The sequence below is a fragment of the Narcine bancroftii genome, chromosome 7 (genome assembly GCF_036971445.1).
Source record: "Narcine bancroftii isolate sNarBan1 chromosome 7, sNarBan1.hap1, whole genome shotgun sequence".
NCBI classification, from domain to species: Eukaryota; Metazoa; Chordata; class Chondrichthyes; order Torpediniformes; family Narcinidae; genus Narcine; species Narcine bancroftii.
The window spans coordinates 76506224-76530711 of NC_091475.1; the positions used below are offsets into that span (position 1 = coordinate 76506224).

The following is a 24488-nucleotide window of genomic DNA, read 5'->3' on the forward strand; positions in this document are numbered from 1 at the left end:
ATCACTTCATTGAGCATCTTCACTGTCCACTGCATTAAAGGGGACCTTCCAGTGGCCAACTATTTTAATTCCACACTCCACTTCCACTCTGACATGGCCTCATGTGCTACCAAATTGAGGTCACCCACAAATTGGAAGAACAACACCTAACATTCCATCTGGGCACGACAGTATTAACATCAACTTTTCCAGTTTCTGTTAGGACCCTCCCCTTGACCATCCACCTTTCCTCCAGCTTACACCCACTTCCATCCATTCAGAGAGCTACCCACTCCCCCATCACCTCAAACTTTTTCTCTTTTGCTCTCATACCCATATCCACCTATGTCTGCCTTGTAATGAAATATTGAAAACTGATTGCGCACAATTGTTGAGATACTCATCAAATAGCCCACATTATATTCTGGATAAAATCAGATGAGGTTTCCGCAGAATTGAATAATGCAAAGCACTTATAATTGCACATAACTGAGCCGACACCACATCAAACATTACAAAAGGTTGCTTCCAAAGATATTGTTTATGTACTCCAATTTAGCTTTTGCAAAAGGTTGTTTCCAGTAATATCAACTACATCAAAATAAATCGATTTGACAGTGGTGGGACCAATCGAAAAATAAAGGTAAAATACAACATTCTATTTCAAATTAACATGCAAGTAGGATTTGAAATGAGACATTTAGCAACAGAACAAAATGAATCATTGCTCATTCTTGATTTGTCAGTGATAGAAAATAATATTGCTAATTTTTGCTCAAAGGAAGGATTCAAATGGAGTGATGTATTATTCAAGATTCAATTTATTGTCATAGTATTTAGATAATTTTTTAAACAAAATGCGCATGCAAGAGTAAAAATATGTACATTTTATTTTTTCATGTCTCGCAGCTCTCAAACATCTGAAGTTTATTGTACGTGACTCTTACATTAAGCAAGTTTGGCCACCACTGGTCTAAATGCTGTGTATCCTGCTGAGTTTCTCTAGCACTTTTGTATACAGTATTGCACATCGTATTGGATTTATGTTTCTGCTCTAATTATGTGTGGTAAAATTAAACAAGGAGTCACATTGCTTCTGTGCTTCCACTGCCAGTTGTGAGGGATTGTATGTGTTTGCCTGCATTCAGGTTGCCTTTCACGGTCCTCAATTATGGCTCAGACTGAGAAAAAGAAAACTCATACAGCAGTGGTATGGTTCAGAAACACGCTGGCTTATTCTAGCCCTGCTACAGAGGCCACCCACCAGGGAGCAATGTGAATGAGTGCTCAAAGAGCCTCCACTGACCCCCAAAAAAATCTTCCTCCATTTATAGTATTCACGTTACAATATTTACAGTTTCACACTGATTAATCAAGATTAGTTTTTCACAGTAGTTTGTGATCATTGGGGATGTCTGCAGGAGTTACCCTTACTTAGTGAACTGCTAGGTCTTGGGTCTGTGATGATATGCTGTGGTACATCACTCGGCCAACAGATGGCCTAGAGACACGGCATCTGGCCTAATGACATCCGACCACCAGGTGGGCCTAGAGGGCCCATAGTATAAAGCTGAGGCCTGGTTGTGTGCTCTCTCTCTCTCCCCCCAGGATCACTGCTGCAAGTAACTGTCCTTATGTGAGTGGAATAAATCTGTGTTGCCCCAAACGGTATTGTGCCTGAGTTTTCCTTTGGTGCAGCCTGCCACAGCATCCATCTGGCTAACCCCAGTTTCCCTGTTCCTCCTGAAGATAACACTTCCCTGCTTGGCCATCTGTAAGTGCAGAAGGATTTATAGACCTATTGGTTCTGTCTTAATTACAATTACACTTACCCTGTGTCCTTGCTTTTCGATACAAAATCCCACATTCTAACTCCCATACATGACTATCTCGCCTTGCAGATTAAGCATTTCTCTCATCAAATTACCACAATCCCTCTTCTAATGTGGCTTTCAAACTAACCACACTGGTTGGTCTATATTCCCATCTTTTTCCAGTATGTAAGGCACTTCCAATGACAATATTGCACTTTCCCAGTTTTCTTATGATACCCAAAGATTCCTTCCTCACTGCTATTGCTCATAATGTTTTTAAATTACTCCTTTCCCTCCATGCCATGCAAGTCTGAAAGAGAAATAAAGGAGATAGAATAGAAAGTGGGAAAGATAGAGAGCAACATGAAAGATAAATTGAAAAGAAACATCAATCTGTTTCTCCCACAGCTTGACCAACATCTCTTTAAGTCTGTTTTAACCAACTGCTTTATACTTTTGAGACAAGCAAAAGGACAAGTTGGATCCTGGTGCAAACATAACTTTATTCACACAGTCAATTGTCCAATCCTAACATTCACCTTAACTATCCATATGAGCCCCAGTCACCATCTGTCATACTTTGAGATGATCGTAGGCTCTGGGAGTGCAGGGTTTTTGGAACTTTGTGAGGGTTGGTCTCCTGCCTCAGGTGGTGTTGGTACTGTCTTTGCTCTCTCATTTGTTGCCCTCAGAGTAGGCTGGGTACTGGCTTCTCTGCTGCCACCAGGTTAGAGATACCATTCTCTCTGCTCTGCTTGTGGAGCAGCAAATGGAAAGCATGATGTACATGTCCAGTGAGAACCAGGCTGAATATAATAAATTAAATGAAAACAAGGGGAAAAGAAAATAAACGCATACATTCCAAGAGAAAGTATATTAATAAACTGGTTCAATACATGAAAGAAAATCTAAAAGTTTTCTTATGGAATATAATATTACACAGGGAAGATTGGAACCAATTAAAAACACAGACTGCAATCCACCCATAGAAACAAAAGATATAGTTGAAATCTAAATTGATTTATATTTGTCTTGATCAAGATGTGGCCAACATTTCAGTGGGGCATTTGAGAGGTAATCGATGGGATGAAAATTGATACCAGAAAGATGAAGAGCAAAGAATTGTCAAAGCTAAAAAGCTGAAATAAAGTTATTTTGATCTGTGCTGAAGAGACTCAACAGGCCATGCACCATTTCCAGGTAGCATTGTAAATCAATCACAGCATATGCAGACTTTCTTGTTTTACCCTTATCTGTGGATGTTGTAAGGAATTGAAGGCAGAGGTTAAAAAAAATCTGAAGCCAAATGTACAAGGGCCACGTTAGGAAATTTTTTCTTTCATCCTGACAGTACTTGTGATCTGAAGTTTGCCACCTGTAAGGTTAGCATCAATGAGGACATTCAAAAGAGATATGATGCATAATAATTAGCAGAAAAGGGGAAAGAGCCTGGGAAAGGCACTAAGCGAAAGCATAGACTCAACTGTCCAAATAGTCATCTCAAGAGTAAATCCATTCCATGAGTCTCTGGTTAGACGAGTTCATCCTCCTCAGCTGTTAACTTCACCCTGATGAATTCCTGTGTACTTTATTGGTGGAGGAGGTGGTTTGAATGGAGGTGGTGAATTTCTGTTGAGGGAAAACATCAGGTTATTTACAATCAAGTTTAATGACATTATTCAAGAGTGTTAAACAGAATGCAATCAACAAAGTTAAATGATCTAGGACAGCGTGTTACACTTGAGAAAAATAAATTCCCATCCACATGTCACTGGATAAACCTGTGCCCTTTGGTTAGAGACATCTCTGCTCAAGAGAAATATTTCTCATTATCGACTCTACTGATGCCTCTCATTATTTAAATATATTAGGTCCACCCTCTAACTTTCTTTCAGAAGAAAGAATCTCATCTGCACCTCTCCAATGCAATCATGTGAGGGTTCTAGAAGAGCTCACAATGCCTTGATACAACTCAGAGACAGTCATTCAGCTTAATTTGTTCAGTCGGCAGCACTCATTCACTCAGTGTGCTGAAGACCGACAGGTTTTGAGCACAGCAAAGGGGGCCTTTCACTAAGATGATGATCTTGCAGCAGCTCTGGATGTCTGTGTGTGCATGTGTCACTGGGATGCACCAACAGCTCATCATTCCAGGTAGCATGAGTACGTGCTGAGGGACACACTGAGGCATGGTGTGGACAAAGCGAGGGCTTTGCACACCAGTCCTTAAGGGAACTTATTCCCTCCCTGTGGTGCACTGTTAGCCAGAATCAGACGCACACAAAGATAAAGACTGTACAACAGGCTTTAATCCACAAAGACTTCCACCATGCCAGGCTGGCTATGGCTGCAGCAACTCTGAGTGAGGCCTCGGGAGGCCGGCACAGGCTTATATCCCAGAGGGTGATTGACACCCGACCGGGTGGGGCTTGATCCATTCAGGCTGACTGATCAACAGCGGCCAGGTGTTGTTCTGTCCCCTTGCACTCCTGCAGGTACAGAGGTTGCCCCCTGCAGTAGGCTGGTGGTGTACCACCACACTCCCTAGTTACTCTTTTGGTTTTAATATGCTTGTACTGTAAAATCTTTAAATATTCTCCTTTGCCTGATATACCAAGGATAACTTGTGTCTTTCTAATTTCCTTCCTAAGTATACTTATACATCTCTTCAAATCCTCAAGCAATTTGTTTCTCAGGTTGCCTGTACCTGACTTGTATCTCCTTTTTCCTGACTAGAGCCTCAATATCTCTCATCAACCTAATCTTCCCAGCCTTCGTTTTCATACTAACAGGAACATGTTGGCCTTGATCTTTCCCTTTCTCACAGTAAAAAAAAATTCCCACTTGCCCAACAATCCTTTATCAGCCACCACTAATCTGTAATGTCCTGTCAAATGACATCAAAATTAGGTTTGCCACAATGTAGTAGTTGTGGACCAGTTCTGCATTATTTTATAATTATTTTCAAATAAACAGAATTATAGTCACAGTTCCCAAAATGCTTCCCCAATGACACATCAGCCACTTGACCAGACTCAGATCCAGTGTTGGCCCCTCTATTGCTTGAGAAAACTTTCCTGGATACAGATAACAATTCTGCCTCATCCTACTGCTTAGGAGTTGTGCCACCCCAGTTTATATTAGAATCACTTACAATTACAACCCTGTTATTTCTACATCTATCTGCAACCTCCCTACATGTTTGTTTTACTAATTTCTATTGGCTATTGGGATCATTTCATAAAATCTCATCGAAACAATTACCCCCTTCTTAACTCTAACTTTACCCTCACAGGACAGGCCCCCAGGAATATCCTCTTAACAAATGCCTGGTCAATAAATATCTCAACTGCTCCTCCTCTCTTGCCATGAACAAGTCACAAAATTCGGTGTTTTGCGACATCATAGTGTAAACATTCATGTAAACCACTTTTACAACAATACTCAATAAATAAACAAAATAGTGCACAAAAAGTAAGGCAGTGTCTTAACTTTGACTGATTATTCAGGAATCTAATAGCAGCGGAGAAAAAGCTGTCCATGTCGCTGAGTGCTCATCTTTGGGCTCCTGTATCGTTTCCTGATGGTAGCAAAGTGAAGAGGGAATGGCCTGGATTGTGGGGTTGTCTTTGAGGATAGAAGCCTCTAGTAAATGTCCTTGATGGAGTGAAATCTGGTGCCTGTGATGTCGCAAGCCGTGTTAACAACCCTCTGGAGTTTTTTTTTGTCCTGAGAGTTGGCACCTCCATACCAGGCACCAGAATGCTCTCCACCTGTAGACCTGTAGAAATTTTTGAGAGTCTTTGGTGATATACCAAATCTCCTCAGACACCTCACAAAGTATAGCGTGTGATTGCATTGGCATGGAGGCTCCAGGACAGATCGTTGGAGACGTTGACACCCAGGAATTGAAGTTCTTGACCCTTTCCACGACTGAGGCCTTGATGAGGACTGGATCATGTTCCCTTGACTTCCTCCTGAAGTCAGGGAATCATCTCCTTGATTTTGTTACCGTTGAGCACCACTTCTCAATTTCTGTTATGCCTGTAGTATCTATGCCCCAGAGCACTGAGCTGCATGCCCTGTCCATTGACAACGAATGTCCTTCCATAGCTATGATATTGCAATCCCATGTGCCTATATATTCCCTGAGTTTATCTGTCTTCCCTGTCAGACTTCTTGCATTAAAGCAAAAGCAATTTAACTGATCAGATTTTCCTTGCTTCCTGTCCTGTCTCTCCTGCCTACTTCCTTGTTTTAATTTCTACACTTGCCTCAACTTTCTCGCCTGCTACTTTATGTCTCACTTTCCTGTCAGTAGTTTAAACCTTCCAAGTAGCTTTTGCAAAATCCCCAGCAAGGATGCTGATCCCCTACCAATCTAGGTCCAACCTGTCCCTCTTGTACAGATTATCTCTGACCCAGAAGAGGCCCTCTATCCAATAGTTGAACCTAGATCACTCTCTTCTGCACCATCTCCTCAGCTATGCATTCATTGTAATGTTGTACTATTACCTCTCCTTATACTCTATGCCCTTGCCAGTGAAGGCCTCCTAATCACCTGATAGATCTGCACTGCAACTTTCAGGGACCCTCAGGCTTGCAAATATATAAATTAGCAGGGCAATTAACATCACTGAACACCGGAACACTATTAGGCAAAGTCTTCAATTGTAAAAACCATTGCCTTTGGCCACCAGGCCACTTTCAGATTTGATTTGCTAAATTGCTTTGGATTCCTTTTGGAACAGTTCCCGATGTAGAGCCTCACAAAACTTAATGAAGTGAATGCAGAGAACATCAACCCTACCACCTTCATGAACATACATAGTTATGTCCTTGGAAAAAAAATTCTATCAGATGAGCTGGACATAATCTTCCCATAAAAATGCCATTTTGATTAAGCTTGCGAAAACCCTACCTCTCCAAACAAAGACTAATCCTCCCCTCCAGAAATGTTTTGAATAATTTCCTCACCACAGATGCAAAATTCATTGGTCTCTATTCACCTAGTATATATTTTCAGTCATGTATCACCTCTTCTGTGGGAGGGAAGATTTGATCATTTCTGTCATCTTTTACCTACCACAGAAGTTGGACTATCTATACACTATTTCAATAAAACCTCCTGGATGCATTAAATAAATTCTCCCCCATCTAATGCTCTGGCACTAAGGGAGTTCTAGTCATTTATGGGAATCTTGCATATCGTTCCTCTTTCTTACTCCTGAGTTGTAACCATATTCATTCATTGGCTGAGGCCTCGAAGACGCCCTTGTGATGTGTGGCTATGACATTTTCCCTAACCATCAGTGTGTCCACACCATCTCTTTTACATTCCATTGTATTGCTTCTAAAACATCTAAAGACTGGAAGGCTGAGCTGTCAGTCCTGCCCTTCTTTGAGTTATTGAGTTAAACAGCATGGAACACAGGAGTAAAACCTAGACAAGTTTCGGGGAGAATTTACAAACTCCTCACAATCAGCACTGGATTTGAACTATGGTTCCTAGTGCTGTAATAGGGTTGCACTAACCATAGCAGTATTTAATTGTGACATTGTCCTTGTATGAGATTGACAAAGCAATACTTACAGTTTCTTCCTGACCTGCCAGTATCTGATGAAGCAAGATAATATAACAGTGCAGATTACTAAGATTACGATCACAGTTACCACCACTCTCAGTGAAACAGAATCTTCAGCATCTACAAATATAGAGTGGAAAACGATCATGAGTTTATTTTACAGTCCACATTCCTGAATAAAAGTTCATCAAAATTAGCACAGTTTGAAAATTTATGCAAATTCAAACCAAATTTGAAAAATAGAGTGGTCACTTCAGAAACATAAAGGCAACACTGTGAAATTGGAAATCAACCTGTGAATTTCTGGCAAGGAAAGAAATAGGAATTAATTGTGAGGAAATAACCAGAGATTTTTTTTCATATTTATCATTTCTCAGTGTTTTCACTTTTTTTGTTCATCAAGCCCATGGGGCTGATGCTGTTAGTTTTTTTTCCTTCCTGAGTCGCACTTCACAAAACACAAGTGCATATTCCTCATTAGACTCAATGACCAACGTAGCTCTGGGGGATTGCCTGACAACAACCTGTAACAGAGCAAAATATGCCAAGGGGGTTTTCTAAAAAAAAAACACTGAAACCAAACCACAAGAAATATTGGGGCAGATGAACAAAACTTTAATCAAATCTATTAATTATGAGGAACATATTAAAAATGGAAAAAGAGGTGAAACATAGATTTTTAAGAATGGTGGCTGATGGCATTCAGTTAGTGCATGGCTGTGGGGAAAGAATCCCAATCATCAGAGATAATAGATTCTGGTAATGAAAAAGGAGACCTATGTCATGTATAAAGTTAAAGTCTTCAGACACTGATTGTAATGCAATACTCAAAAGTGATGGAGAAACCACTGTGATTGAAGTACAATGCACAAAGGTTTCTCCAGCACTTTTCTGTATTGCAGATGTCAGGTACAGATAGATGGCATCAGAATCAGAATTTATTGTCATGGACATGACATGAAATTCATTGGTTCACAGCAGCATCACCTTATTAAATAAATAAAAATACTGCAAGAAAAATTCAAAGTGAGGCAGCGTTTGCAGTCCATTATTCATTCAGGAATCTGATGGCAGAGGGGAAGAAGCTGTCCTTGTTCCACTGAGTGCTCCTGAATCTTTTACTCGATGGTAGCAGAGTGAAGAGGACATGGCCTGGGCGATGGTGGTCCTTGAGGATAGAGGGTGTTTTCTTCAGACACTGGTTCTTGTAGATGTTCTCTATGGACTGAAGACTGGCACCCCTGATATTGCAGGCTGAGTTAACAACCCTCGAGTTTTTTTCTTGTCCTGAGCATTGGTACCTCCATACCAGAATGCTCTCCACATTTAGTGACATACCAAATCTCCTCAAACTTCTCACATAGTATAGCCACTGACAAACCCTTTTCATGATTGCATCTTGGTCCCCAGAGATGTTGACCCCCAGGAATTTGAAGTTCTCCACTGCTGACTCCTCAATGAGGACTGGTTCATGTTCTCCTGCCTTCCTCCTGAAGTCCACAATCATCTCCTTGGTTTTGCTAACATTAAGTGCAAGGTTGTTGGTGTGACACCACTCAATTAGCTGATCCTGTGCAATTCCTCATTGCTGTCTGGATTTCTGCCGACAACCATGAGGTCACGGGCAAATTTGAATATAGCTTTTGAATTGTGCCTAGCCACACAATCATGGATGTAGAGAGGGTAGAGGAGTGGGTTAAGCTCTCATCCTTGAGGTGCTCCTGTGTTGAGAGTCAGTGAGGAGGAGTCATTGTTGCCAATTCATACTGATTGCGGTCTTCCGACAAGGAAGTCAAGGTTCCAGTTGTGGGGGAGGGTGGGGGTGCAGAGGTTCCAGATTCAAGCTTGTTGACCAGCACTGAGGGAATAATGGTGTTGAAGGCTGAGCTGTAGTCAATGAAAAGCAGCCATATTTACAAGTTGCTGTTTTCAAGGTGATCCAGAGTTGAGTAGAGAGCCAGTGATATTGCATCTGCTGTGGAGTGATTGTGACGGTACTTGCCTTGTGAGTGTTCACCCTTTTGAATGATGTTCAGACATCAGCCTCAGAGATACCTGGATATCAGAATCCTCAGCCTCTGTAGGGATTCTCATAGGCAAAGTTGAGTTCTCCTATTAAAGTGGGCATAGAAGGTGTTCAACTCATCAAGTAATGAAACATGACAGCTATCTACGGTGTTTGCCCTCAGTTTGTTGGCTGTAATGGCCTGCACTCCCTGGCTTAGCTACCGTGAATCTGTCTCTGTCTCTGGCTTCCACAGGTCGTACCTGGACTTCTTGTAGAGGCCTAGATCACCGGTCTTAAACGCACTTGATCTCGCCCTCAGCAGGGTGTGAATCTAAGGCTTCTAGTTGAGGAACTCCCAGTGTGTGTGTATGGGCACACAATCATCCACACAGGTCTTAATGAATTCGGTGATGCATGTTGCATATTCATTCAGGTCTGAGGATGAGTCCTTGAATATGGTCCAGCCAACCCATTCAACAAAATCCTGCAGGTGCTCCTCCGCCTCCCTCAATAATACTTTCACCGTCTTCACCACTGGTACAGTGGTCCTCAGTCTCTGCTTGTACACCAGGGTAGAAGAACAGCCAGATGATCAGACTACCCAAAGTATGGTCATGGGATGGCTCGGTAGGTGTTCTTTATGGTAGTGTAGCAGTGATCAAGTGTTGGCTCTTCTAGTCTTGCAGGTGGCAATATTGGTGGTATTCCTTGAGGAGTATAGGGGATGTAGGTGTTCGCATAAGAGGGAAATCAGGAGAGCAAAATGAAGAGATGAGATGACTCTGGTAAAGCAAAATCTAAAGATATTCTATAAGTATATCAAGGACAAAAGAGTAATTAGGGAGAAAGTTGGCTCAGTTGCAAATGAGTATTTCCTCATCAGTACTTACCATGAACAAAGACATGAATGCTAGGGAACTTGGTGAATTTAATAGTGATGTCTTAAAGAGAGTTCACATTACATAAACAAGATAATCTGCAAATGCTGAGGTCCAGTGCAAGACACAAAAGTGCTGGAGAAACTCAATAGGTGCTAGATATTGACACCTTGGACTTTGCAAGGCCTTCAACAAATCAGATGGGATCCAGAGAAAGCTCACCAATCATATACAAAATTAGATTTTGGTGGGAGATGGCAGGTTCTTTTTCAGACTGACGACCTGTGAAAAGTGGTGTGTAAAGGGGTTGGTAGTGGGCCACTTACATTATTGCTCAGGATGAGAAGGTAGGTGGCATGATCAGTATGTTTGCATTTAATACTGAAATTGGTGGTATGGGGACAATGACTAGATATTCAAGATTACTATTAGGTAGTAGTTAGGGCAATGCTGTTACAGCACCAGCGATTGGGACTGGGGCTCTAATACCACCTGTCTGTAAGGAGTTTGTACTTCTCCCCGTGTCTGTGTGGGTTTTCCCTGTGTGCACTGGTTTCCTCCTACCCTTCAAAAAAGATGTACCAAGGCTGTTGGTCAATTGGGAAGCACAGGCTCGTGGCTGTGGCCTGTAACTGTGCTGTAAATTTTTTTTTTAATTAAAAATTACAATGCAATCTTGTCCAACTGAATACATATCCACAAATTAACTGAAGTAGACATATATTGAAAAATCTACACTCAATAATGCACTACTTGCATCCGCTATGTCCCGTTCTCTAATCGGGATTTCTGAATTATGTATTACCTTATGTGACCACGGACAAAATTTTTTTCTGATTTCACCTTTTTGGATAAGGGATACTCGACCTGTACAGGAAATGTTATTGTCCCAGGGAGGTATTCAATCAATACCTTGATTTATAAAGGCCAATGTGCCATAAGCTCTATTTACAACCTTATTCACCTGTGATGGCACTTTAATTTGGCTAATGAAAATTATTAACTGTGCAAAATATAGCTCTTTTCCATGATTTTCAGTGTGGTTTTACTACTTGTGATTGATAGGATTTCAAAATATCAATTATGAATAATGTTATTTTATAAACAAACCTAAGGGGGGGCATAACTTTTATCTGAAAGATGGGACTGAAGGATTGTATGTTCTGAATTAACCAAATGTTGTTAAACATAAGTCATATGAAGTTAGAAGACATAATTATAAAGGAATATTTACCCTCATCATTTCTGGTACTGTCAGTGGTAATTGTCCTACTCCAGCTCATGGTTGTGGACAACCTGGTGTTAATTATTGGATTGTCAGTACTTCTTGCAGAGCCTTCAGATGATCCAAAGCTAAATAATGGCTGAACAGTGGTAGATTGTCTTTCCCTGGTTGACAATCCATTGGTAAATGATGGTTCAGGACTGCTTGATGGTCCAGGACTGCTTGATGATGTAATATTGATGGATGGTCCAAAGTTAGTGGAAGATTGAGATATTTCAAACTTGGTGGGCAATCCAGCACTGGAGAATGATCTAGTAGTAGTTGATGCTGCTGGCATAGTAGATGAATCAGTGGCAAATTTCAGCCCACCGCTTGTAGTCAATTGCAGGTCTAAAAAAAATGTTTATTTATGAATGTTAATAATTAATCTGATTGATGCATAATATTTTAAATAATTCAAAAAATATACAACATTTCCCCAACATGGGGTTGGGGAAAAAAGTAAAGAAAGTAAATTATTGAATGTTGTGACAGAGTATTTTGAGGTGCTTTGGGAGGAATTGCTAAAGCAGGTTGCACACACATTTTAAAACACAGAATATTTGCAGAACTTTTGCAGAATTCCTTTTGCAGAAAGCAACAAAGTTGCAGAATACAGCTTGCATGGGAGAGCTTGTGATTTTTGCAGGCAGACTCAGAACAGTTTTGCTCTCAGAAAGGGAGGGAGTGAAACAGAGAGGAGAGACACAGAAATCATTTCCAGAAGGACAAAGCTGGCAAATTTTTGGAAGGCTGTCTGGTCAAAGGAGAAAACTGGCGATCTGAAAAGTGACCTGAAACAAAGAGAATCGTCTGGAGAACCCTGAAGGGCGGGGGGGGGGGGGGGGGGGGGGGGGGGTGGGGGAAGTTTCGTCAACAAGATTGATTGGAAAGGAATCAGGTGTGGATGTCCTGGAACAAAAGGAATCTCTCTCTGTAAACCAACAAGAACCCTCCTGAGTGGTAACCATTCGCCTGTTAAGCACCAAAGACTGGTGAAATTTGTTAATACTAACTTCTGTGCATAGTACAAGAATTGACTGCAACTAGTGAGATTGGACTGTGATCCAAAGAACTTTTCTAATCTTAAATATACATTACACACTCCTGCTCTTAGTATTAGAGGGGGGATTAGGTAGGTTAAGTAATAAGTTAAAGTTTAATTCTGTTGTCTTGTTCAATTATAATTAAAAACGACTTTTGTTGAAGTGACCCTGTGTTGTGGTGCGTATCTATGCTGCTGGTTTTTGGGGTCCTCTGGACTTTGTAACAATGTGAACTTGAAGAGAAAAACTTGCAGCACTAATGAGAGAGACAGACAATGATACAAAATGGATAGGCCTTGTTTTGAGACTACAGCAACTCAATGGGCCAATTAACCCCTTAGAGGAGCTCCACATAAGAGGAGCTAGTTCACATCATCAGATGTGTGCTAACTCCATTTTGAGCATTCCCATCACTCCCACTGACCTCATTATTTTCTTGTAGCCCTTCGATTTACTGTTTCTCACAGTCACATCAATTCCATTTTGATCTCCTTCCCCACTTAACAGCATAATAGCAGCCAATTAATCAAACATTACTAATTTGGGCTGTAGTGGAATCCCAGAGCACTGGGCAAAAAAAACACATAGGAGGGTATGCCATAGGAAGTCAGTCAGGGTCGAATCCAGGTAACTGGAGCTGGGAGACAGCCGCATTAACTTGGTGCGATTTAGAGAATCTTCAGATGCTCTTTACCAGTATTTTTCATATTGAGATGGGAGTGATGCAGAGTGGTATATTAGGGTTAAAATAACATTCACTGGAAGCTCAAGTTAATGTTCTCCTAATTTATATTCATCAGTGCCAACTAAATTCTTTGCAGGAGCAAGCATTCCTGTGGTAAAATTGCAGGTGAAACTAACAACACATGCCCTACCTGAAGCAATAACAAGAGAGATATTCCTGTCTGAATGGATAAGGTCATATTTCAGATTTCTGACACTTGCCAACATCAGGCCATGGATTAAAGCAGGCGAGGTGGAGGTAAGAGGCAAGGAGATATTATACTTTTGAGGGAGAACATAATGGCAGTTCGTAGAGAGGATGCACTTGGAGGAAATCATCCAGTAAGGCTATATGGGCAGAGCTTAGAAATAAGAAGGGTGCAGTGACCACTTTGATGGGGTTGTGTTGTTGGTGTCACAATAGTCAGCAGGGATTGGAGAGTCAAATGCTAGGGAGTTCGCAGACAGCTGTGGGGATAATAAGGTCTTTAGTAACTGAGTTAATCTTCCCTCAGATTGACTTGGGGCTCTCACAATGCAAAGGGCTTGGCTGGAATGGGATTTATCAAATGTGTCCAAGAAAGTTTCCTCAAACAATATGTAGTTGACTCCTTCAGAGAGGGCTCAACACTGAACCTGAACCCCATGGTTAGTAGAAGAGTGCCTTAGGAACAGAGTCCATTAGTTTTAAAATAGTTATTGAAAAGAAAGGACAAGTGAAAGTAATTAATTGAGGCATTGCTAATTGTGATGGCATCAGACAAGAAGTTGCAAAAATGGTTTGAGAGAGGCTGTTTCCTGTTAAAAGGTCATCCAATTGGGAGGCTCTAGTTAAGAAAAAAGATGTAAATCAGTGAATCCTTTGAGAAGTATAGAGCACTTGGGAGTTCACTAATAAGGGAAATCAGGATGGCAAAGGGGGTGGGATGAATATGAGATGGCACTGGCAGATTAGGTGAAGGAGTAACTGGGGAGAGAAGAGTTTCAAAGAGCAAAGGTGTCATCTACTTGTGGAGTCACAAGAGATGGACAAAGTCCTAAGTGAGTATTTCTCATCTCTAATTACATGGAGAAAGATATGGAGGCTAAGGAACTTGGATTTAAAGAGTGCTGTCTTGAAGCCTCCGCATTACAGAAGTTGAGGCAATGGTGGTCTTAAAATACAAAGTTGGATAAATCCCTAGGGTCTGATCAAGTATAATGTAAAATATTGTGAGAAGCTAGGGAAGAAATTACAGGAGCCTTGGCAAAGATGATTGTACCATTGTTAGGCATATGCAAGGTGCCAGAAAACTGAAGGCGGCTATTGTTGTACCATTGAGAAACTGGAGTCTAACATCAAGGATTCTGAGAGACAGGAATGACATACATTTGGAAAGGCCAGGTCTGATTAGAGATAGTCAGCATGGATTTGTGTGTGTGAAATCAAGTCTTATTAATCTGAATGAGTTTTTTGAAAAGATGACAAAGAAGATTGAAGAGAGAAGGCCACTAACCTATGTCTACATAGGTTTAATTAAGGTCTTGACACCAAGACAAAGCTGGTCCAGAGGGTAAAAATGCATGGGCTCCAGGGTGACCTGGCCAACTGGATATAGAATTAGCTTGATGATAGTAGTCAGAGGGTAGTAGAGGAGATTGGAGGTCTGTGACCAATTGTCTACCACAGGGAACAGTGCTAAGTCTGCTGTTGTTTGTCATCTGTATTTTGTGTATTAGTAAATGACAATAAAGGAATCTTGATATTATCAAGTTGGAATACAATGTAGGTGGGATGGTTAGTAAGTTTGTGGATGACACAAAATTTGGTGAAGAACTTTGAAATTATACCAAATTAACTAGGAAAGTGGGTCAAGGAATAGCAGATGGAATTTAACTCAGTCAAATGAGGCTGACAAGGAAAGTTAAAGCCAATGTAAATGCAAAAGAGAGGCCATACAAAGGAAGCAAAAATCAGTGGGAAGCTAGAGGATTCAGAAGTTTTAAAAAATTTGCAGAAGGTAACTTCATGAGGGAAAAGATGACGTATGGAAGTAGGCTAGCAAATAACATGAATGAGGATATAAAAAGCTTTTTCAAGTATCTAAAGAGTAAAATAGAAGTGAGAGTAGATATAGGAAAAATAGAAAATGTTGCTGGAGAAATAATAATGGGGGACAAGGAGATGGCAGATGAGTATTTTGCATCAGGTGTCACTGTAGAAGATATTAGAAATGTATCAGATGTTCAGGGAAATCTTGGAAGGGAAGTAAGTGCCGTTACTATTTCAAGGGAGAAAATGCTCAGATAGCTGAATGGTCTGAGAGTTAGTCTCTTAGACCAGATGGATTGCACCTTCAGTGGAAAGAAGTAGATGTAGAAATAGTGGAAGCACTGGTAATGTCTTTTCAGGAATTAATAAATTCTGGCATATTCTCAGAGCTATAAATTGCAAATATCACCCCTCTATAAAAGAAAGAAGGGAGGCAGCAGAAAGGAAATTATAGTCCGGTTAGCATGATGTGATTGGGAAGATGTTGGATTCGATTGTCAAGGATGAGGTTACGGAATATTTGGAGGCACATGACAAAACCAGCATGGTTTCCTAAGGAATTTTTTTTTCCACAAGCCTATTGGAATCCTTTGAAGAAATGATAAGCAGGCTGGATAAGGGATGTTTAGATTTTCAGAAGGCCTTTGACAAGGTGCCGAAAATGAATCTACTTAACAAGATAAAAGCTCATGGTATAAGAGGAAACATTCTAGCGCAGGGAGAGCTTTGACTGATTGGCAGGAAGCAGAGAGTCTGAATACAGGGATCATATTCTGGTTGGCTGCCAGTTGCTTGTGGTGTTCCACAGGGTTCAGTGTTGGTGTTTTTTCTTTTTATGTTGCATATCAATTATTTAGATTATGGAATGAATGGTCAAGTTTGCAGATGATACAAGGTCAGGTGGAAGAGCAGGTAGTCCTGAGGAAACAGGAGGCTGGAGAAGGACATACACAAATGAGGAGAATGGTCAGAGAAGTGGCAAATGTTGAAAAGTGTATGGTCATGCACTTTGGTAGAAGAAATAAACAGCTAGGCTATTTTCTAAATGGGGAGTACACTGAAAATTCCCAGATGCATAGGGATCTGGGAGACCATACAGGAAACCCTTAAGGTAAGCTTGCATGTCGAGTCAGTGGTGAAGAAGGAAAATGAAATGCTGGCCTTAATTTCAAGAGGAATAGCATATTAAAGCAGGGATGTGATGTTGAATCTTTATAAGACGCTGCTAAAACCTCACTTGGAGTATTATAAGCAGTATTTGGCTCTTCATCTGAGAAAGGATGTGCTGATAGTGGAGGTTTATAAGGGTGATTCTGGGAAAGAAAAGGTTATCATATAAGGAATGTGTCATGGCTCTTGGCCAATACTTGTTGTAATTTAGGCGAATAAGGGGGGATCTCATTGATGGTGAAAGGCATAGACAGAGTAGATGGAGAAAGGTTGTTTCCCATGTTGGGCAAGTCTATGACAAGAAGATGCAACTTCAGGATTGTAGGGTGTCCACTTAGAACAGAGAGGTGGAGGAATGTCTTTAGCCAGAGGGTGATGAATCTGTGGAATCGTTTGCCATAAGTGGTTGTGGAGGCCAAATTGTTGGGTGTATTTAGGCAGAGATTGAAGGTTCTTTATTATCTAGGGCATCAAAGGTTATGGGGAGAAGGCCGAGCAGTAGAGTTGAGTGGAAAAATGAATCAGTTCATGATTGAATAACAGGGCAGACTCAATTGGTTTAATAGCCTAATTCTGATCCTATGTCTTATAGCCTTAAGTGCAAGCTATTACATTCTGGTCATTTAAACCTGGGTTGGACTTGTACGTTGAATGGTAAAATGCTGGAGAGTGTTATAGAACAGAGAAACTTCAGGGCTGAGGCACATAGTTCTATGAAAATGGCAACACAACAAAGTGGTATTTGTCCTCCATCAATCAGGACCTTGAGTACAGGAGCAAGGATGTTATGCTACATCAGTACAAGACCTGATGCGACTACACTTGAAGTATTGTGTACCATTCTAGCTATAGGAATGATATCAATCAGCTGGAAAGGGTTAGAACAAAATTAGGGTTAGGGTTAGGCTTAGAACTGTGAAATATTTCAAAGAAAATTTAAGGACAATAAAATATTAATCCTTACCTTTCCAACTTGTGAATTGAGAATGGAATGTGTTCTGCTTTGTAAATGCTGTGAATCAAAACAAAAGGATCTAATTAAATGAATTAAATCAATATTTGTTAAAGAATGTCCAAGTAAAAGGGTAACTGAATTTTAATTTTAGTTATGACTTTAGTTCAGCTAATTTTTAAATGCAATAAATTAATTACAAAATCCTTATTTCATATGGAAGTTTATACTTCCTATAAACAAAAATATGACTGAATAAAAATACCTTGGGTAAAATATGACGAATAATTTTAACATGACATTAGAGTCATCTGCAATCTTAGTGATACAGGTACATAATATTTTATCCAAAATTCTGAAAACTGAACATTTTTTTCCATGGATGTCGTCTGCACACCAAAGCTTGCATTTAGCACCAAACATGACCCAAAGCAACCAATGCTCAACTTATGCTTGAATATTCTGCATTGATCTGTGTCAGTAATTAGTGGAACCCAAGGGAATCCTTACTTAATAGGTTCCAGCTGAAAAAAAAAGAGTCCCAACACCTCTGATTCGCTGTACGCGGACACCAGATTTGTCGTAAACGGCCAGACACCTAGACATCCCCCCATCAAATGCTGCTGCAAACACCCCCTTCCAGCACTGTCACAATCCCCCCCCCCCCACCACCACCACCCCCCCCCCCCCATCCAGCACTGCTGCAAACACCTACGTCCAGTGTCCAAATCAGGAGTTTGGATGGGAAGTAGGTTTGGGTGAGGATTCAGTTGGAAGTTTGGATGGGCAGGTAGCCAGGGTGTCAAGGGTTCAGATAGGTGGACAGTCAGAAAGAACATCAGGGTTTCAGTTGGGTGGCCATCTGGGGCCAGGATCCACAGCCAGGAATTCGGATGGGCAGTAGGTTGGGGTGAGGATCAGTTGTTGTCGGTTTAGATGGGTGTGCAGTTGGGGTGTCAAGGGTTCAGATAGGTGGGCAGCCAGGGTCAGGGGTTCAGATGGGGGTAAGGGGGGCAAGGATCCGTAGCCGGGAGCTCCAGTTGGTGGGCAGCCGAGATGTCAGGAGCTATGGTTGGCAGACTGCTGGGGCAGGGGTCTGTGTCGGGGCATTAGGAGTTTGGATGGGCACTGCAAACACCCCCTGCCCAATGCCACCGCAATTCCTCCATCCAGCGCTGCTACTGCAACCCCGTACCCTGCCCAGAGACCCTCCTAGTTGGAGTGTGTCTTTGTTTTGCATGAATCTGAAATCAATGCATTTACTTAATGTATCACTGTTACTATTATTCTATTATCCAAAAAAAAATGAATTCTGAAAAGTGTCTGGTCTCAAGGGTTTTGGCTAAAAGATTTTGTACCTGTATTGCATTCAATCCCTTCATATAGATCAATAGTTATCAAACTGCCCCCTGAAACTCACATCCCTATATCATAGGTGCTCTGGGATTAGTAAGGGATTGCTTAAAGTGATATGTGGGTGGAAAGTAAATGTTTAATTGTACCTAATTGACTCGTTATGTGCACAGTTTCCTAACTCCAAAGGAAATAGGCCAATGACAATTTTTCACAAGCAAACTCTTTCAGTAATAGTTGGTCTAGAGCAGTGATTCTCAACCTTCCCTTCCCATTCACATACCATCTTAAGCAATCCCTTACTAATCACAGAACACCTATGGCTTAGGGATACTTAAGGTGGAATGTGAATTTGGTGGGGGGGGTTTGAAAACCACTGATCAAGATCATCAAAATATATTGTAAGTTTCTTGTAGTACCATACTGGTACATGCTTGCCAGTTTGAAAAGGACCCGTTTATTACCTGCCTTCTGCCTCTGTGCTGTTCTCAGTCTGCATCCGTTTATTCTCTCATTTTATGCACATATCTCTTGTGCAGGGCCTTACCAAAAGCCTTTTGAAAGCCCAAATACACCATATCAACTGGTTAATCACTGCCCACTCTTTTGGTTACATCCTGAAAAATGGGACTGGTGGAGGCTTAGATGGAGTAGAATTTGTTAGTGCATCCAGGAGGTTTTCTTGAAACAGACAAGTGGCTGATCCAGACCTTGTCTTGGGAAATGTGCCTGATTGGAGTTTCAGTGGGAGAGCATTTTGAGAATAGTGATCAGAGTTCCTTATGTTTTAAGACATTAAGAATAAGAATAGGCCTTCACCTTATGGGAAAATGCTAAAGTGGAGAAGGGTGAATTACTTCAGAGAAACTGATTTCAGACCATATGATAAAGGAGTAGAGGTAGGCTGCTCCACTATTCCATCATGAACTGATTCATTCTCCCACAGACCCTCTCCTCTGCCTTCTCCCTATAACCTTTGATACCCTGACTATTCAAAACGACCTGCCGTCCACAGTCACCCAGGTGAACAAATTCCAAAGGTTCATCACTCTCTGGCTAAAGAAATTCCTCTGCATCACTATTTTAAATGAGCAGACTTTAATCCTGAAGTTGTGTCCTCTTGTCCTTGACTCCCCTACCATTGGAAACAATTTTGCCACATGTACTCTGTTCAGGCCTTTCAACATTCAAAATGCTTCTATGAGGTTCTCCCCCATTTTTCTGAACTCCAAGGAGTACAGTCCACGAGCCATTAAATGTTACTTACATGCTAATCCCTTCATTCCAGGATATCCCACAACTGATGAGACTAGCTGATCAGAGTCCAGGACTGCCATGTTCCAGTAGGAAGGACAGGGATGGCAAGGTGAGAGAACTTTGTGAAATTTGTCATAAAGAAAAGTGAAGCATATGTAAGGCAAGTTAAATTATGACAGTGTCTTTGAGTAATATAAAGGTGGCAGGAAAAAGATCAAGCAGGGCATTATGAAGGAAGAAAGTCCTTAGCGAGTGGGATTAAAGAGAATCCCCATAGCATTTTGTACTTGGATTAAAAATTTGGAAACTGATATACATATATGGGCAGAAAAATGGCAAATGGTGTTTAATCCATTCAAGTGTGAGATGTTACACTTTGGGGAGTAGTACGCCAGGAGACAAAAAGAGTTAATAGTAGGACCCTGTGAAGCATTGATATGTAGAAGGATCTGGGGAATTCTGGTCTATTCTTCCTTGAAACACCCCATGCAAGTAGCTAGGGTGATAAAGAAAGCATATGGTATACGTACCTTCATTGATCAGGGCATTGAGTATAGGAGTAAGAAAATGTTGCAGCTGTGTAAACCTTTGGGCAGGCTGAATATTCTGGAAGGAATATTCAGAAAGGATGTGAAAGCTTTGGAAAGGGTACAGAATAGGTTTGCTGGGATGTTGCCTGACACAAGTTATGGGGAAGGGATGGACAAACTTGGATTGTGATCTTTAGAGTGTCGTAGTGGGGTGACCAGATAGAAGTTTAGAAAATTATGAGGCATTGATAGAATAGGATAGTCAGTCAAAATATTTTCCCCTTGGTAAAGGGGTCAACCAGGAAATTTCATGCCTTTAAGGTGAGGGTGGATAGTTTAAAGATCCAAACTACGTGCAGAGTAAGTTTTTTTTTACACCAAGAGTGGTGGGTGTAGGGAATGGGCTGCAAAGAGTCGAGGTGGAAACTGATACACCAGCGGTATAAGTTAACGAGATATATGAGTATGTAGGGAATAGAGGGATATGTATCATGTGGCAATTGAAGAGTTTTAATTTAATTTGTACCATGTTTGGTGCAGACATTGTGAACCCAAGAGCCTGTTCTTGTGCGGTACTGTTCTATGTTCCGTAAACATTTTTACCTTAATTTGGTTTTGTACTTTAGAGATGACACATTTAGGTCAAGTTTAATGCGAGTAAGTACAACCTGTACCTACCACATTCATGGTTGGAAAATTAGAAAATCTACATCTTTGCTTCGGCCTGTGGAAAATGAACAATTACTGGTCACAAGGGAAGTTATGGCCATTACATTGTTGGATAGACTAGAAAATTGAGATAAAATTAAAATTTGACTTGAATTTTACAAGAGATGATTTGATCATTGCAATGCACACAGTAGATTTTAGGTTCAACTTTATTTCGGTACTTTTGGATTGTGCTCAATGTTGTCAATGTTGTCAAGCTACGCAAGTGGATTAATTAATTTATTTTGCTTAGCTTAAAGTTAAAACCAAAAATATGTTAATCAGAAACAATAACTAGGGTGGCATCATCACCTCAAATATGTCATTGAAAACATAAAAATAATGCCAAAATGCAATTTCTGTTCAATTACATGTGACAGATTGACATTCTGCATGCAAATTGCAAAGATACAATGAAATAATAGGAAGTGCACAGAAACAGCAATCAAAATGCTCACAATTATTCAGTTGTATCTTTTGAGACTCCATAACTCTGCTATTATTTCCAGGAAATGAAAACACAGCATTGCACCACATAACCTTCCATTGGCCAACAGTTAACTGTGTGGAAAATCTTTTTTTCACTTCAAACAAACCACTAGCATCGACATAGACTTCAGATGTGATGATAGTGCCTGTAAAAAATGTGAAACGTATTTTACCATTTGCATACACACAAAGCAAGCCATCTTCAATGTGAAAAATAAAGAAGAAATGAACCTTCCATTTATGTACCATGTTTGCATCCTTAGAATCGTACATAGCACTTTGTGATCAATGTCTCATTTGCTTTGAAATTCAGTCTGTATCTTAAAACAGTAAACAGAACAGCTAGTTTCTATGTATAAAGGTTTAGATGACCACTGTGGATTCAGAGATAAATTGGCCAAGGGAGCTCACCCGAAAGAACTTTATGAATAAGGTCAATAAAGAGCAATCTTGAGCCTTATTGTTTGGACATAAACTGAATCTAAGCATCAAGGTCTGTTATATAAGCAGCAACTTGAGAACAATGGAAAAAGATACACATCCCAGGAAGTTTTTTGGCATAGAGCAGCAATGCCCATGAAAGCAAAAGAAAATTGAAGATAAATAAACAAAAAGTAGTTGGAAAAAAAGTGGATCATACAAGCTAAAAGCTTCTTATAGTCTTTAGATTGAGATATGGCAAAAAGTTCAATGAGGGATATTTTCAGACCACGAATCATTTCATATTACCAGTTAGCCCATCAAATCTATGCTAACTCTCAGAGAAATCATATCAATGTCACCCAATTGCATCAGGATTAATTTTACAGGTAGCCAACCAGCACATCTTTCGGATGTGGAAAGAAAGTGGCACACCCCAGGAGAAACCACAAGAGGGAGGTTGCAGGGAGAACATGCAAACTGCACGAAGAGATCACCACCGAAGATCAGGTAAGATCAATGAAGATTCTCACCTGTTCAGGAGAATTGAGGGGAGGAAGTTAATTCACTTGGGAAGGTGGATTACTATATTCATCGTCAATTGAGTTAGTAACATTTGGACAACAGCTGATAACTCTGGACAAAAAATCTTTTCAAAAGGTTTGCTTCCTGAAAATAAAATTGGGGATTATGATAGACAACTTCAAGCTGATCACAAAGCTAATTTCAGATTTGTCATTTCACGTAGGAAATTAGAGAAACATTAAATTAACTTTGATTGAATTTAGCAGGTTTAATCTCATAATGATGCTGAAACATTGTGTTAGTTCAACTGACCTAAAAATGTTTTGCCTCTGATTTTCATTTCTCTACTTAGCATCTGCCTCTTGTGTCAGTATCTAACAGTAGTCAGCCAGCATTGTTGGATTCCACTTCCCCCGATACCACTTCTCCATGATTGCAATGTCCTTTCACCATGTTCATCACTGACTTCACTAAGATCAGCAGGGAAGAAATCCAAATGTGACGACAGAAAATGAATTTTCAATGACATGTGGCATTTCATGGTTTTGTATGCTCAAGTAGACTTAAAATATGACAGGAAATCGCAAAAGCAGGTTATATCTAAAAAAATTGCCACATGACAGGAAAAGCTTAAGGGGATTTTTGTGATCAGCAGTGCAAAATCCACCAAAAAAAAAACCACAAAAGTGATTTCAGGAAGCAAAATCTTTGTTGTCCAGTGTAATTATACTAAGAGCAAAATGGAAAGTTTTCATACCATTTTCTCCATCTTGTAGAGGAATTCCATCCATGTACAGTATGATATCTGGCTTTGGATATGCTTTTTGTGAGATACAAGTAGCATTCTGAATTTTAAAGAAATGTTTCAGATATAATTTTTGATAAAGTCACTCAAGAGACCGACAGACATGCTTTTCCATCGATGAAATTCTTTGACTTTTAAGAGTTGTTAGAGGTGCACAAAATACTAGAAGACTAATTGAATGTGATATTTCATTTCCAATGTTGGTCCAGGAAATGTATCACTGAACAGAACATTTCAAATGGCAGTATTAAATATTAAAGAGATCAGTGCTGTCAAATTTATTAAATGTTAAACAGTGGAGTCTGTGGATTAGAAATGTGTCCAAGGACACACATGCCAAGCATGCAAAATAGAAATAAATGAACCTTGTGTTCCTTCCAAAATTTGTTCCCATTTACTTAAATAGAATTGAATTTCAGTACTGGAATTTAACATGGATTTCAGTCCTGGTCTATGTTTCTGCTCCTGCAGAGAAGGGTGCAATTCCTCCACACCTTCTCTCTGATCCTGTAGAAGTATCTGCTCAAAGTGATACTGGTGCATGTCAATGCCAACACATGGGAGCCCTTTGCTGCTGGAGATCCATCTTGTGGCCATGGGCTATATCCTTGTACATCGGGGACAGCAATCTGCTCATAGCTGGGAAATTACTGTCCAGTGAGACTGTTACTTGGTAGTTTAATTCTCCTGAAGTTCTTCATGTGAAAGAAACTGAAAGACATTGCTTAGCCTTTTCCCATGCCCCCACAGCAACTGTTACTGAATTAACAGCCATTATATGGTGGGATCATCACTGGAAAGAAGTGTGCATGACATCTGGAAAGATGAAACATCTCCCTACAACTTAAGTTTGGAGATGTGTTTAGCACCAACGAATTGGATTCGAATCCAGTGTTGTGCTGTCTGTGAGGAATTTGTATATTCTCCCTGTGTCTATGTGGGTTTCCTCC

General features: G+C 40.4%; 2 protein-coding genes across 5 annotated transcripts in view; one reads left to right on the forward strand and one right to left on the reverse strand.

Annotated features, from left to right (window-relative positions):
- Positions 1 to 24488, forward strand: part of LOC138739022 (gap junction alpha-8 protein-like) — a 122754-nt gene that overhangs the window by 33500 nt on the left and 64766 nt on the right. For 3 of the 4 annotated variants that reach the window (XR_011341960.1, XR_011341961.1, XR_011341959.1), the window contains exons 3-4: positions 20093 to 20170; positions 22598 to 22718. The gene's annotated coding sequence lies outside the window, so the exon portion shown is untranslated. Of the gene's footprint in view, positions 1 to 20092; positions 20173 to 22597; positions 22719 to 24488 lie in introns of those variants that run through there. The other variant, XR_011341958.1, reaches the window with a different exon arrangement.
- On the reverse strand, positions 533 to 23636 carry LOC138739023 (T-cell surface protein tactile-like). The gene is made up of 6 exons (XM_069890375.1): positions 23491 to 23636; positions 21758 to 21934; positions 17464 to 17511; positions 11499 to 11879; positions 7387 to 7498; positions 533 to 3422 (listed from the first exon to the last, which is right to left on the reverse strand). The coding sequence occupies exons 1-6, from the start codon at positions 23522 to 23524 to the stop codon at positions 3344 to 3346; spliced, it is 831 nt and encodes a 276-aa protein (XP_069746476.1). The 5' UTR covers positions 23525 to 23636; the 3' UTR covers positions 533 to 3343.

Coding starts and splice junctions, on each gene's coding strand:
- LOC138739023 (XM_069890375.1), bottom strand. CDS start 23,524: ATGGATGGAATTCCTCTACAAGATGGAGAAAATG. Junction 11,880..17,463: donor TCAATTCACAAGTTGGAAAG/GTAAGGATTAAT, acceptor CATTTTTTTTAG/ACCTGCAATTGACTACAAGC. Junction 7,499..11,498: donor CAGTACCAGAAATGATGAGG/GTAAATATTCCT, acceptor CTATATTTGTAG/ATGCTGAAGATTCTGTTTCA.